The 14,694-nt window shown below is 38.8% G+C and overlaps 2 protein-coding genes across 17 annotated transcripts; one reads left to right on the top strand and one right to left on the bottom strand.

Moving 5' to 3' along the window:
• Nucleotides 1–317: 317 nt before the first annotated feature.
• LOC144712914 (serine/threonine/tyrosine-protein kinase HT1-like) lies at nucleotides 318–5,634 on the bottom strand. 12 transcript variants are annotated; one of them, XM_078587317.1, is made up of 5 exons: nucleotides 5,368–5,631; nucleotides 4,925–5,118; nucleotides 4,361–4,608; nucleotides 2,325–2,786; nucleotides 318–674 (listed from the first exon to the last, which is right to left on the bottom strand). In XM_078587317.1, exons 2-5 carry the CDS (start codon nucleotides 5,115–5,117, stop codon nucleotides 459–461), a joined length of 1,119 nt encoding a protein of 372 aa, XP_078443443.1. In that variant the 5' UTR covers nucleotide 5,118; nucleotides 5,368–5,631; the 3' UTR covers nucleotides 318–458. The 12 variants fall into 12 exon arrangements, 10 of the variants coding, with proteins under 10 accessions (XP_078443443.1, XP_078443444.1, XP_078443442.1 ...); XM_078587318.1 differs by having other exon boundaries at nucleotides 5,470–5,627; XM_078587321.1 differs by adding an exon at nucleotides 1,499–1,566 and having other exon boundaries at nucleotides 534–674; nucleotides 4,925–5,633.
• Nucleotides 5,635–7,025: 1,391 nt separating this feature from the next.
• Nucleotides 7,026–14,666, top strand: LOC144713249 (uncharacterized). Of its 5 annotated transcripts, none has more exons than XM_078587784.1 (5): nucleotides 7,026–7,187; nucleotides 7,312–7,476; nucleotides 8,241–8,340; nucleotides 9,413–9,527; nucleotides 14,443–14,666. In XM_078587784.1, the coding sequence occupies exons 1-5, from the start codon at nucleotides 7,046–7,048 to the stop codon at nucleotides 14,509–14,511; spliced, it is 591 nt and encodes a 196-aa protein (XP_078443910.1). In that variant the 5' UTR covers nucleotides 7,026–7,045; the 3' UTR covers nucleotides 14,512–14,666. The 5 variants fall into 5 exon arrangements, with proteins under 5 accessions (XP_078443910.1, XP_078443909.1, XP_078443911.1 ...); XM_078587783.1 differs by having other exon boundaries at nucleotides 7,309–7,476; XM_078587785.1 differs by having other exon boundaries at nucleotides 7,026–7,190; nucleotides 7,309–7,476; nucleotides 8,250–8,340.
• Nucleotides 14,667–14,694: the final 28 nt, after the last annotated feature.

Below are 14,694 nucleotides of genomic sequence, written 5' to 3'. Positions count from 1 at the left end.
ATTTTGGCTCTAAATTATAGGGGATATGACAAAGGTATTGAGTTACTACTCTTTAGAATCCCTTTGTCAATGCTTACCAATTGGTGTGTTCAAGTGGTTGACCTTTTGTCAATATACACAAAATCACAGAAGTGTTGATTTGAATTTTGATCAGTTCTTCTCTAAGTCACATCTTGGTTTACTAAACGTGAACTTGCATTTAGTCTTTCCTCTTTTACAAATTTGAACAGTGGCATTCTACTCAAAGAATAAACCCTTTTCTAAATACAGGCATCATTTTTTATATGAGACCTTTGGTCAACCCATTCGAAAATAAGTACTGACAAGGTGCGCTACCTTTACTCATGCTGTAAACGTTTCCATAAAAAAATGAGTCAAATTTGACTCTACACTTTTTGGATGACACTCCCATTAAGATGCCATTACTATTGATTTACATCTTATATCTGTTTTTATATTCATTGTTTAGAAGCACACCACCAGTAACACATTCTGTGATGTTCTGGAGTTGTAGGTGGTAGGGGCCTGCCTTCACGGAGGCTTTGGTCTATGGTCTCAAGCATGGCCACAATGCAATCAAAGTTTGGTCTTTTCCTTGGACTCATTGACCAGCACTTCGTTATCAGGTTGTTGACTACTGGGGGGCTCTTATCTGACAATGGAGGCCTCAGATTCTGCATGTTCACCAAACCAAGAACATGAGCGTATTGATAGACTTGTGATCTAATTAAGAATGGGAATTGACCTTTTGTCACTCAAGGTCCTATTACATCAAGAAAATGATAAAAATTAACTTAATCATTGAATAAAATTTAAGTAACAGCTAAAATTTAGGATCAGATGCCAATATGTGCAAGTATCATGGATAGAACACACCAAAATATTAGAAAATGAAAACAATGATCATTTCCACTTCATATACCTAGAATGACAAAAAGATACAAGTGAAAGAGAATGCTGAGTAAAACATTGAAAATAACATGAGGCATTGCCGTTTTGACAGGAACATGTCAAGAAGGTAGAGTAAATTCATCATGAAGGGAATAAATAAATGAAACATCTTATTCTTTCCTTTGAGAAAAATATTTGAAAAACATAAGTACTTTAGCTGCAAAGGACTTGGTGAGAATATCGACATTAGGCATTCATCTTTTTGAAGTTCAAACTACAGAAATTTAAAACCATAGCAGCTTAAGTTTATAGTACAAAGAGAAAGCTGAGGAGGAAAAAACTTTGTAATTCCTCTAACACAAAAACAAGAAAACCAAAGCGGTAGCAGAAAATAAAAAAACCTATAAATGCTGAAAGGTATTGGATTTTTCTGCCAGAAAACCCAAATAATTGGAAAAACCATTGGCAGGAGTAGTAATGAAATTAAATTACTCAACCAAGGAAAACGATTTTAGAATGAGTACCCTAGCTGGCTCTCTGTAACAGATTAATTTAAACCGCACCTAATTATGGAATAGTAAGAACTCAGTACCTAGAAAACCCTTACATCTTTAGGAGAAATCACTTTGATGCACCATGCTCAATGATTGCTCCAAGTGCCACCTCAACAATATACTATCATCTTGATAGAGTAATTTAGAATGTGTAAAGATGGAAAATCTCATAATATATTATCATCTTGAATCTGAAGTTGTCAAAGTGAGTAGTAGACAGAACTCTGTTCTAAATCTCACACTCTAATATGAAAAAGCCAAAAACCCAAAATCAGAGAAATAAAACTTGAAACAAATTCCAAGAAGTAAATACGCTAAGCAAACAAATCAAATAACCATATGAAATTAGGGGAGATGTGGACCCTCTTCAAAACCCAAACCCCAAACCCAACACAAAAATGGAGGGACCGTGGGCCGTCCTGAAAGAAAACAATGCTTCACACAGAAATATGGGAACCATAGACAAAACAAAAACAAGAGAGGAGTTGATCATCCTTAGAACACAAACATGAAATCCTTCCAAGCAGCAGAATAATAAATCAAACAAAGGAGCAACACAGGCAGCGTTAATCCTCATGCAAGCACTACCCTATATCTTAACAAAATCATCGCATGAACACAACCAAAAAATGAAAAAAAGTGGAAATAAAAATGAGAGAGGGGATGTTGACATTGCTTATGTACAATCCTGAAAGTCTAATCCCAGATAATAATAAAAAGCAAAGGGAAGAAAAAACTGATGAAGTTGACTTTCACCCTCATTGAAGTACAAATCTTAAACCCTCACCCATAACCCAAGCAAGAAACGGCAAAACAAGAAAGTAAAAAAAAACCCAAAACGGGAAAACAAAAAATAGGAAAAAAGCAGGGAATTTGAACCTTCTTACAAGCAGCGTAAGCCGCCTGAACAGGAGTCAACTCCTGGAAGGGAACGAGGGCAGTGGTGAGCTCCCAAAGAACCATTCCAAAGCTGTACACGTCGACTTTTCTAGTGCAAGACTTGTTCTTTATCATCTCCGGGGCCATCCAACGATAAGTTCCGGGGTTACCTTCCTTGGACGCTACTCTCCGTCTTTTATCAAAGCATGAAGTTCCCAAGTCAGCCACTTTCACGCGTAGATTGCCATTTAGAAGGAGGTTATCTGATTTTAGGTCACGGTGAATGACGCCCTGCGAGTGTATGTACTTCATTCCTCGAGAGATGTCGAGGGCCATGGCTAGGATCCTGGGAAGGGACAGCGAGAAGGGCTCCTGCTTGTGAAGGAACGTCCTCAGAGTGCCTTGCGACATGTACTCGGTGATGATGCAGTACACCGGCGGCTTCCTGCATGCCGCAATGAACTGCGAAGATCGTGCACAATAGAAAAGTAAATGGGTCATTTGGCATGGAATATGGATAGAAAGATAGATGGGTCATGTGGCATGAAAGATGGATAGAAAGATGGGTCATGTGGCATGAAAGATGGATCATTTGGCATGAAACATGGATAGAAAGATAGATGGATCATTTTGCATGGAATATGGAGAGAAATATAGATGGATCATTTGGCTTGAAATATGGATAGAAAGATAGATGGGTCATTTGGCATGGAAGATGGATAAAAAGATAGATGGATCATTTGGCATGAAATATGAATAGAAAGATAGATGGGTCATTTGGCGTGAAAGATGAAAAGAAATAGAGATGGATAATTTGGCATGGAAGATGGATAGAAAGATAGATGGGTCATTTGGCTTGAAATATGAATAAAAAGATAGATGGGTCATTTGGCATGGAAGATGGATAGAAAGATAGATGGATCATTTGGCATGGAAGATGGATAGAAAGATAGATGGTTCATTTGGCATGGAAGATGGATAGAAAGATAGATGGATCATTTGGCATGACAGATAGATAGAAATAGAGATGTATAATTTGGCATGGAAGATGGATAGAAAGATAGATGGGTCATTTGGCATGAAAGATGGATAGAAATAGAGATGGATAATTTGGCATGGAAGATGGATAGAAAGATAGATGGGTCATTTAGCATGAAAGATGTGTAGGAAGATACGATGTTTCGATTAACATAACGGTGGATACAAAGTAGATAGGCAAATGCGCCGAAAAACAGATGAGGAAAATAAAGCAGATTGGTTGGTGGATTGCGACATACATAGGTACATTGATAGGTATGTTTATATATATACAGAGAGAGATAATAATAGAGAGAGGGAGTGAGAAAGATGAAGAGAGGGATAGATATAGAAAGAGAGAGGGAGGGAGGGAGAGAGAGGAAAAGAGAGAAAAAGAGAGAGAGAGAGAGAGAGAGAGAGAGAGAGAGAGAGAGAGAGAGAGAGGAGAGAGAAAGAGGGAAAGAGAGAAAGAGAAACGGGGAGATAGGGAGAGAGAGAGTGTGTGAGAGAGAGGGAGAGAGATAATGATGGCGAGAGAGAGTGAGAAAGATAGAGAGAGGGAAGGAAGAAGAGAGAGGGAGAGAGAGATAATGATGGAGAGAGAGAGAGAGTGAGAAAGATAGAGAGAGGGAGGGAAGAAAAGAGGGGGAGAGAGATAATGATGGGGAGAGAGAGTGAGAAAGATAGAGATAGAGATAGAGAGAGAGAGAGAGATGGAGAGAGAGAGAGAGAGAGGGAGAGGGAGAGAGGGAGAGTGAGAGAGAGAGGGAGAGAGAGAAGGGGGGAGAGAGAGAGAGGGAGAGAGAGAGAGAGAGAGAGAGAGAGAGAGAGAGAGAGAGAGAGAGAGAGAGAGAGAGAGAGAGAGAGAGAGAGAGAGAGAGAGAGAGAGAGAGAGGGAGAGAGAGAGAGGGAGAGAGAGAGAGAGAGAGAGAGAGAGAGAGAGAGAGAGAGAGAGAGAGAGAGAGAGAGAGAGAGAGAGAGAGAGAGAGAGAGAGAGAGAGAGACTCAAACTCACTCACCTGAACAATGTTAGGGTGAGAAAGCCCGGAGAGCATGGCGACCTCACATGTGAATTGCTTCTCAAGAAGTGCCCGAATCTCCTCATCTTCATGTTCTAAAGGCTTCACCATCTTCACCGCCACCGCCCTGTTCTTGTAGATTCCTCGGTATATCCTGCTTCGTGAACCAGCCGCGAACATGTGGCCGATTAGAAGTTGCGACAGATCTGCCTTCCATAATTCAGCCGAGTCTGCGCTTTCAAATGAGCCTGGTATACACGTAAGTTGACTTACATCACACGCCCATGAAATAAGAACAGAGTTAACTCACAATCAATCAAAATTGGACAACGCACAACTGACAAAAATGATCTAAACAATAGAAAAAAAACTACACAGTAATAAATCCCTCGATGACGATTCATTCTAAAGAGTAACGTTGGAGATTCAATGGAACTGGTGCTGAGAAAATACCTATAAATACACATATCATGAAGTAATTTAGGAATAATACAATCAACTTTGCCTATCATGTGATATATATATTTGTCTATTATGTTTCTCTTTTATTTATTCAACCCATACCTGGTTCGAGTAAAGTCGACCACGATTCCGTGGCATCGACCACACTTTGAGGAGAGTCTGGCTCGTAACCCACAGAAGAGGAGGGAGAAGAGTAAGAAGAAGGAGCGAAGGTTGAGGGAGAAAGTGGGTGTGGCAGGCTCTTCTTCTTCTTCTTTCTCCCCAGAGGGAAGCTCCAGAGGAACGAGCAGGGCATCCTCGGATAGCGAAAAAGAATAATTGTAATAATAATTACAATAATAATGAGAAGAGGACGAAGAAGAAGAAGCTGAAGATGATGAAAATGATGAAGTAGAAGCTAGATGAGGAGTAATACTAATAGGTTGATGATGTAGGAAGCGAATAATGATAGTTAGAATAATCAGAATAATAATAGAAAACTAATGATAACAGTGACAATTACAATAATTAGGATAAGAAGAACAAGAAGAAGAAGAAGATCAAACCGGAGAAGAATGAGAGCATGTAGTTGCCGAATGGAACAAAGAGGGTGCCAGGAGAGAGAGAAGATAGAGGAGGTCGTCAATGGAAAGAGACAATAAGCGGACCTTATTCTTCATGCTGATCTCTCTACTCTCTCTCTCTCTCTCTCTCTCTCTCTCTCTCTGTTTTTCTCCCTCTTCTCTGTACACTGTTTGGGGCCTTCTTCCTCTTCCGGAAGGGGTTCCAAGGAAGAAACAAGCGATAAATGATTAGCCATTGAAAATAAGAGGTGGAGCCCCTCAAGTGCACCCCGTGACGATCTGGTTTAAAAGGCGGAGTATCTCTCTTTAACTCTAATCGCCCACGACTTTAATTCACATGAAGTGACTGCGTGGACAAGAAGAAGTCTTTGAGAGTCTTTCTATATCATATTTCATCATGCATCGTTTTTATTGTTGTTTATTGTTTTTTTTAATAAGGAATCTCCCGAAACCCATGGTTGCCATTTGACCAGGAGATATCTTCGGGGGATTGCGCTGGACCAAACGTGCGGTAAGGAAGCGTGGGCTTAAAAGAGGGGACCTTCAGGTCTGATTAGTTGACACGTTCACGATATTTTCCAGCTCGCATGAGGTCCATTCTTGTCGTTATCTTTCATAACATCTTTCATACATACCATACATACAAACACGCATGCATTCATACATTCATACCATACATGCATGCATACGTGCATACATACAGACACACAGACATACATGCATACAGACACAGAGACATACATAGAAACAGACATACATGCATACAGAAATACATATATGCATACATGAATACATGTGTGCATACATACATACAGACACACAGACATACATACATACACATAGACATACATAGATACAAAAATAAAGACATACATAGATACAGACATACATGCACACAGAAATACATATATGCATACATGCATACATGTGTGCATACATACATGCATACATACATACAGACACACAGACATACATACATACAGACACACAGACATACATAGATACAGACATACATACTGAGATACATACATACATACATACATACGTACATACTGAGATACATACATACATACATACATACTGAGATACATACATACATACATACATACATACATACATACATACATACATACATACATACTGAGATACATACATACATACATACAAACATAAAAAAATACATGCATACATCCATACATGCATACTTACAGACAGACTTACAGACATACAAACATCAAAAAACATACATGGATACATGCATACTTACAGACAGACATACATGCATGCAGACATACAAACATAAAAATTATACATGCATACAAGCAAACATACAAACATAAAAAACATACATGCGTACATGCATCCATGACTGTATGTCTGTATGTATGTATGTATGTATGTCTGTATGCATGTCTTTCTGTATGTATGCATACATGCATACATCCATACATGCATACATCTATAAGTGCATACATCCATGCATACATACAGAAAGACATGCATACAGACAGACATACATACATACATACATACAGACATACAAACATACAGACAAACAGTCACACATGCATACAGAGATACATAGATACAGACATACAGAATTATATGCATACATCTATACATCCATGCATGCACACAGGCATATGCGTGCATACAATGTATGCGCTGCCGCAACACACATTCTATAAACGACGTGCATAAACGAGCCATGCAAAGATCGAAACTTGCGCACAAGTTAAGAACACGATCATGGATGCAAGCGCAACGATACGCGCCTCTTCTGCAACTCATCTCCATTCCAGGTGGTCGCTTTTCCGTTCCTTTTGGCGGAATTGGGGGCGAAATCAACGCCAAGCCGGCAAACAGTTAACACGAATAATCTGAATTTTTTTTCATCTTCTTTCGTTAACCGGGCGGCGGCAGAAGAAGGCGAGCTGGCGAGGCGAGAGATTGTCTTTCTACGCAGCCGGCGACGCCGCCATTGCACGGCGGCGGAGGTCGGCTTTGCTCGGCGGAGCACCTTCTCTTATGATCGTCTTCCTCAGCCGCTTCTTTGCTTATCAATTGTTCGCCTTGATGGTTCTTCCTTTGGTACGATAATTCACTTGAAAGATTTAAGTGTCTTCCGTTTTCAAGTTCTTCGGCGCTGCTCGATCGTTTCCTCGTCCTTTCTGGACTGTTTTTTGTTTTATTTTTGGGTTATTAAGTTTTAATTTTGCTCTTACTTTCTCTTGTTTTGTTTAAAGTTTTCTTTCTTGTCGGCTTCCGATTTAGTTCTTCGATTTGGGGTTTTGGTTTTTGTTTCTTTGATCCTCTCTTATTTTCTTCTTCGTCATTTTCGGCTTATGCTTTTTGTTGCTCGACGTTCTTCGATTTTAAAGCTCTTTGGCGCTCCTCGGCCTTTTAGTCTTTTCTTTTATATTTTGCTGTTTTTCGAATTTTCGGCGATCAAGACCAAGTTTTCCTCGTACTTTCTTCTACTTCTGTTTAACTTTTTTTCCCCGAGGCTTTCAATTTCTTTGTAATTTTTGACAATTAAGATCTGGATATGAGAAAGTGCGCATATCCTCTCGTTATTTTACTCTTTCTTTTCAGTTTTTTCCTTTCTATTCTTTGTCATTTTCGACGTTCTTTGATTTTTATGTTTTTCGGCATTCCTCGCCCTTTTATTCTTCTTTTGTAAACTGTAAGTTTCGAACTTTCTTCGTACATTTTCCATCTTTGTCTTGCTTTTTTCCCATGAATTTCAATTTCTCTGAATTTTTGTGCTCTGAGTTCTTCGATGCTATTGTCCTTTAATTCTTCTTAGTTCCAGTTCTTTATCATTTTTCTTATTTTTGTTCGTCATTTCCAAGATGTTACAGTGCTAAGAAGCGCCTCGGTTGGGGAGCTGAAGCTGGCCGTGGAGGAGATCTTCTCTGGGTCGCCTGGATCATCCACTGGAGATGTTTCCTGGTAATTATATATAACATATAGTCTATGATTCTTGGGATTTTCTGTTCGTCGACCAGTTCTTCGGATCAATCGAGACAAAATGTTTAAAATTTGGAAAATTTCATGAGAGCTATTTATGGTCAAATGCATTAATTTTTGGTAATGCAGTTTGAACTCTGTTCTTGGAGCATGCCATAAGAATGTTTTATCCTCGAGGGTATCAAGTTTGGATAATGCACTTTGAAACTTATTCTTGGAGCATGCATGCTATGAGAAAGTTTACCCTAAATAGATTTAGCAAAGTATCTGGACATCAAATCCTTTTAATGGTGCATGTCATAAGAGCGTTTTCTCCTCAAGTAGGTTAAGTTTATTTACTGGAGTATAACATAAGAAAGTTACATCCTCAGATGCATGAGATTCGGAAACTGAGCATTGAAACTTTTTGGTTTGGAGCGTGTTATTATGAACTTTTTTTCTTGATATACTATCGTTTTGAGAGGTTCTCTTATTTTCTTCTTTGGAGCACGCACTAACGAAGTCTTTCCTGTGAGTTTTGAAACTAAAAAAATTTCATAAGTTTGGATACTGCACATCTTAACCTTTTCTTAAGTCACGCCAAAAAAATTTACCATCAAAGGAATTACGTTGAATAATCCACTTCTAATGTTTTTTCCTTGGAAACCTTAAGTTTGGAGCGTGCTACCATGAACTTTTTTCTTAATATATTAACCTTTATAAGATTTCAATAATTGAATGAACGCTAACTAAAAAACGTGAGATTTCAAAAACGCGAGGAGCAACCAGTTCAACAATACTTTGCTCTTTGAGATGTTTACTTCTCCTTCAGCTTGTCAATGTCTCCACAAGTACTTAACTATTTTTTTAAAAAAATTTCAAAATGGATGTAGAAAGCTTTCCCGCAATAGGACGATCATTTTTAGGTATTCGCTCTTTTTCTCTCTCAAGGATGATCGAAGAAAGTTTTGTCATTAAATATTTTAGGGAATGGAATAAGAACTTTTCCCACACATCTTTAGAGAGTTTTATTTCCTTCCTATTTTTTGATCTATGGCACCTTTTATTGGTGAAGTCAGCTTATGTTCAGGTCTCATGTGTGGGGGCATTTTTGCCTCTGCCACATGAATCAAAAAATGACCGACGACAAGATATCTCTTCAAGCTTTTGGGGTGAAGGATGGGGACAAGGTGATGTTATCTTTGCTGAATTCATTCTTTTTATCAACCGCAAAGACATTTAATGTGTAATTGACAAAAAATTCTTACGTTTTCATCCAAGCATGGTAGATATTTAATTTGGGAAACTGCATGTGAAACACTGCAGGGGCAGTGTTCTTATAGATGCAACAGTGGGGGCCAGGGTTTAGAATAAGAACCTCACATTTATAACTCAATGACGACTGGTTTTAATGCCAGTCATAGGTGAAGGGGCCATTAGGAGTAAGTTACTAACGAGCCCAGAATAATAAAAGACAACATAAATTAAGTTCTCTGGCATGGGCCTGGTTAGTTAGGCCAGTACCATTCATAAGGAAAACAGATAATACCCAACAGAGAAGGATGAATGTGGGTGGATTTTGTCCATGCCAAGCTTGCTGATTAACTTGTCGAATGTTAATGGATGGAGTCCTTTTGAAGATATCATCCAACAAACCAGCTGATACAACATGGGCAGGATAACAGGACCAATTGCTAGTTTTTCCTTGATGAAATGGCAATAAATTTCAACAAGATTAGTCTGGTCATGCTGCACCAGTTATCTGCAATTTCTATTGCTGACTCGTTACGGTTTAGGTGGATTGGACCATCATACTGAAACTTCAGTTCTTAAAGGATACCTTTGATCTACATGCTTTCAAAATCCCTGGGGCCAATGTCTTGAACTCAGCTTTACTACTTGATTTAGAGACTATTTGTCGCATCTTGATATTCCAGAAGACAAGACTACCACATGCAAATGCAAATAGCCGGTTGTAGACCTTATATCTGTTACTGAGCTTGCATACTCGGAACTGGCATAGAGTTGCACGCATCTATCTGAGTTCCTCTTGAAATCTAACACTTGTGCCTCCAAATATGCAAGGGCTCAATGGGCAGAACTGAGATGCATCTCCCAGGGATCATGCATATGTTGGCTGAACACACTTACTACAAATCAAATATTGGGTCGTGTGTGGTGTTGTTAAATCAGCAATACCTGGTAAATGAATCTATTTAGGATGGGACTAGCTTCTCCTGAGCCCAATTTCTCATTAAGGTCCATATGAGGTCTTGACGGCTATGTTTCCCAAGTAAGTTGACCAACTTCCCTAAGTCAAGGGAATACTTATGCTGAGGTATAAGTATGATTTTCCTAGAATGAGCCTCTTTGATTCCCAGAAAGTTGTGTAGTCTTCCCAGAGATTTAGTATCAAACTCACTGGAAAGCAATGTTGAGATGCTTAGCTCCTTGTCCTCGCAGCCAGCGATGATTATTTTATCAACATAAAAAAGTAGGGCAGTTAGTTTAGATTTTTCTAGCTTTATGAAAAGAGGGAATAATCCACAATACTTTGTTTGTAGCCCATTTGTTTTCATTGACTTAGTAAAGTGTCTTTCAGTCTACACAAATGACCCTAGTTTCCACTATACCTGGATCCAGGAGGTAGGGGCATATAAACTTAATCATCAAGCTCTACACTGAGAAAATCATTTTCAACATCATTTTGTTGCATATCTCATTTCAGTTGTGCTACAAGAGGAATCAGTACCAAAAATAGCACCGAATTAGGCAACATGGTGAGATACCATGCTCTAAGACTCAGGAAAACCCTTGTCTAAGGATTTAGCTTTGAGTCTTTCCAAAGATCCATCAGCTCGGTGCTTCGGATCCCACCACCTACTTACCTGGAGAGGTTTTTTTCTCTCAAGGGCCTTCAATTCCTTATCCATTGCCTAGATCTTCCATGGTTTATTGGCCAAGTCTTTCTCTACAGATCGTCGAATGTCAACTGCCCCCAAATTAATCAACAACTTCTGGTATAATGGGCGCACTCTTCCATAGGATATGAAGATTGAGATTCAATAACAGTGTCTTTTAGTATAGTTTTGGAAATCTGTGTAATGTGATAGACCATTACAACTATCTGTCCATGTGCACCTCCTCTCCAGTTCAATACTCAAACCTTGGGCCAATTCTCCTGGGATGACTGGCTCAGAAAATGTGCTTGTCATTACAGTCAACTCTCAATATGGTCTGATTTAGGAGAGCCAATTACCAGGGCATACTTATCAAAAACTGATTGTTCATTAACATGGTACCATATGAATATTCTAATCCTCGTATATGCTGTTTGAACTGACCTATGGCTGTTCTGGTTTTACCAAAATTCTAGTTCACAATGTGATGTTAGCATAGATATATAAGCATCGAGATGTAGTGTGGTTACACTTGTGGCCCTCTTGACTGGGATCAGCAGGCCACAAAAATACATTTTTCAGACCTGGTATCAAGCTTTCCCACTAAAATTGATGCGTCATGAACATTAGTGTGTCATAGGAAAGTCTTGAGGACAAGCTCCCCCTCAACTTTGGATGAGGAAGATAGTTGGGCCAATTTGTGCAGAGGACTCTCATATGCTTGGAAGATGAGATGAGTACACGTAAAAGCTACCTCTCCCGAATAGATCTTGGGAATATGTCAGTGTAGAACTCACAATCTAGTTATTGTCATTAAAGATCCAATCCTTCATTATAGTACCCTATTCTATTGGGCTGTGCTGACACATGAAGATTGATGGAGGATTTTATGCTGTTCAAGGTAGCTTGACACCTTAAAAGAAAGTAGTCCCCAGCATTGTTATGCCAAAATCACTTTATTGAGGTGTCAGACTGATTTTGTATGATATCAACAGATTAGTTTGACTGCCTTTGCAAATTTGGATTTGGCTTTCAACAGGTACCCAACCTAAGTAATTTTTTTATGTCATGGGAGAATAAAATAAACCAATTGTTCCCTAACAGACTGAATAGAGGAGCATGAGCACATACATATCCATGCACACAGAAAGAAATTTAAACAAGGTCTCAACAGGTATACCTAAGTAAAGAATTTACTGTCATAGGAAAAAAATAAGAAACTAACTGGTCCCCAACAGAATGGATGGAGGAGCAAAACCACATAGATCCCTATGCACATGAAAGAAAGTCAAGCCGGGCTCTCTTAAATTATTGAAAACAGTCTTCTTGTTTTAGCCAACTTTTAGGCTCCACAATTCGAGGAGTCTATCCCTATGCACATGAAAGAAAGTCAAGGTGGGCTCTCTCGAATTATTGAAAGCAGTCCTTTTGTTTTAGCCAACTTACAGGCTTCACAACTCAAGGAGTTTATATCGCAATAAATCAATACTGAGGTAAGTAAATGTAACATTATTTCAAAAGAAGGCTGCCCAAGTGGCAATGGTAGAGCAATATCTCTCTTCTACACCTCCAGACCCCTTGACTCCTCTGGTGGCTCTCCGCTGACAACTCCAGCATATCCGCCTCCCCTAGTAGTAGTATCCCCGATCTGCATTTAACATGCATCTTAAAGCAAACATCCAGAGAAATCTGAACATACAATATGTAGAGCATGTTAGATTCCTGCTGCAACACACAAGGTTGACATATGCACAACAGCAATGTGCCCCACTGTTCTGATGGGAAGCAATAGTAGCACACCAGTAGATAGACACAAAGCATACAAACACGCAACGAATAGGCACATTGCAAGCAGTGTACTTCTGGAGTTGCAAACAGGTTCGCTTGCAGCCATATATGGGTGTTACCTTTAACCTGAGACCTGTGAAATGCTTTAGGGAAGTGTTCCTTTTGATGTAACACTAGAAGGCTAGGATTTGGAAATAAGAACCTCAAATTTGACACTCAATGACCACTAACTTTAATACCAGTTATAGGTGAAGGGAGCATTGGAGTTAACTCACTAATGGGCAAAGAATAATGAAGACAACATAAGTCATCCTGTACTGGCCTAGTCATGGCCTGACATTAATTAAAAGGAAAATAGATAAAACAACACAGGGAAGGACGCATGTCTTCAAAACCTCCCAAATTAATCTATTCCACTTCTGGAAACACAAATACATATTTCACTCTCCAAGTGGCCAGACAGCCTTTGCAGATTGTCTCATATACTGGCTTGAGTAGATGGATTTTCGGCCATAACGAGAATATGATGTGTGCTAACCTTACTCTGCTCATATTGATCAATTGTACTGGTTTTGATGTTTGGCCATTACACAAATATGATTTGTACTAACTCAAGTAGATGTATACCTTACTGATCATTTTACTTCCAAAAAATATCATATTGATCATTTGTACTTTCATGGATGTTTGGTCATTACGAGAACATTATTTTTATGGACTCCAATAGATGATAGATGTGAACCTTACAGATCATACGGATCATTTGCACTGTCATGGATGTTTGGCCATTATGAGAATATTATGAGATAGATGTAACCTTACTCTAGTCATTTCATTAGATTTATTCAAGTTAATGATAAATGTAAAACATACTCTAATGAGCAGTATGTCATGCATTGGCATCTGACTAAAAGGATTCATTCTGAACGAAAGTTCATACAAAGTTTGCTTCGTAAATATGGTTCATGCTTACCCCAAAAGTTCATGAAATATTCTCCCAAGGAATTTACCTCATTAATTGAAAGATCAGTATAGCCAAACATACATGCCAGATCTCCCCATCAAATCAATTCAATTTATCCGTAGACATAAATATTACTTCACCTGGACTAAGTCTCGCAAATAAATAACAATTGATTTAATTTCAACCTCCTAACTAAATGGATTACTCTTAGTCGCGTAATCATGAATGAAAAATCTTCCAGAAAAAGTAATTTCATTCATATCTACTCTACTAAAATGCCCAACATAATTCCTGTCAGTTTTCTAATGCAACTTAAGTATTGCTCTGCTAATGGACTTTTTTCATCCCTCATCTTCATACTAAATGTATTCACTTGGTAGGATAATGCATGAAAATATTTCGCCGCAAATTTCAATGACATTCTTCTGATTTAATGTAAACTTATTTCTGCAGCTCCACTTCATCAGGCGCCAACCAATCAACACTCGGCAGATTAGACATCTCCCCTGGAAGAACAAGTGATGTTTGACCCCCAAACAAGATGAGTCAAAGAAGGCATCTTTCTTTAGGAATTTTAATCTGCGATTTTCTGAGTCATGATTTCTTTAACAACATTCAGTAGGCTTCGGCTCACTGAATCAAGAAACTAAACATTCTCTCCAGCTTTTGTAGCAGTTAAGCTGAAAATGATGGGTCATCCAAAGA

This window comes from Wolffia australiana, chromosome 15, assembly GCF_029677425.1.
Source record: "Wolffia australiana isolate 7733 chromosome 15, ASM2967742v1".
Classification (NCBI taxonomy): Eukaryota; Viridiplantae; Streptophyta; class Magnoliopsida; order Alismatales; family Araceae; genus Wolffia; species Wolffia australiana.
Note: the sequence above shows the minus strand (reverse complement) of the source record. Positions and strands in the feature narration are given on the sequence as shown.

Bases quoted from the DNA above. Each gene is read 5' to 3' on its own strand.
- LOC144712914 (XM_078587316.1), bottom strand. From the start codon at position 5,117: ATGCCCTGCTCGTTCCTCTGGAGCTTCCCTCTGGGGAGAAAGAAGAAG. The intron at 2,787-4,360 runs GTGAGTGAGTTT...CGATCTTCGCAG, and splicing joins CTCACCCTAACATTGTTCAG to TTCATTGCGGCATGCAGGAA. The intron at 675-2,324 runs GTTCAAATTCCC...GTGAACATGCAG, and splicing joins CTTACGCTGCTTGTAAGAAG to AATCTGAGGCCTCCATTGTC.
- LOC144713249 (XM_078587782.1), top strand. From the start codon at position 7,046: ATGCGCTGCCGCAACACACATTCTATAAACGACGTGCATAAACGAGCC. The intron at 7,477-8,240 runs GTACGATAATTC...GTCATTTCCAAG, and splicing joins CCTTGATGGTTCTTCCTTTG to ATGTTACAGTGCTAAGAAGC. The intron at 9,528-14,442 runs GTGATGTTATCT...TTATTTCTGCAG, and splicing joins GGGTGAAGGATGGGGACAAG to CTCCACTTCATCAGGCGCCA.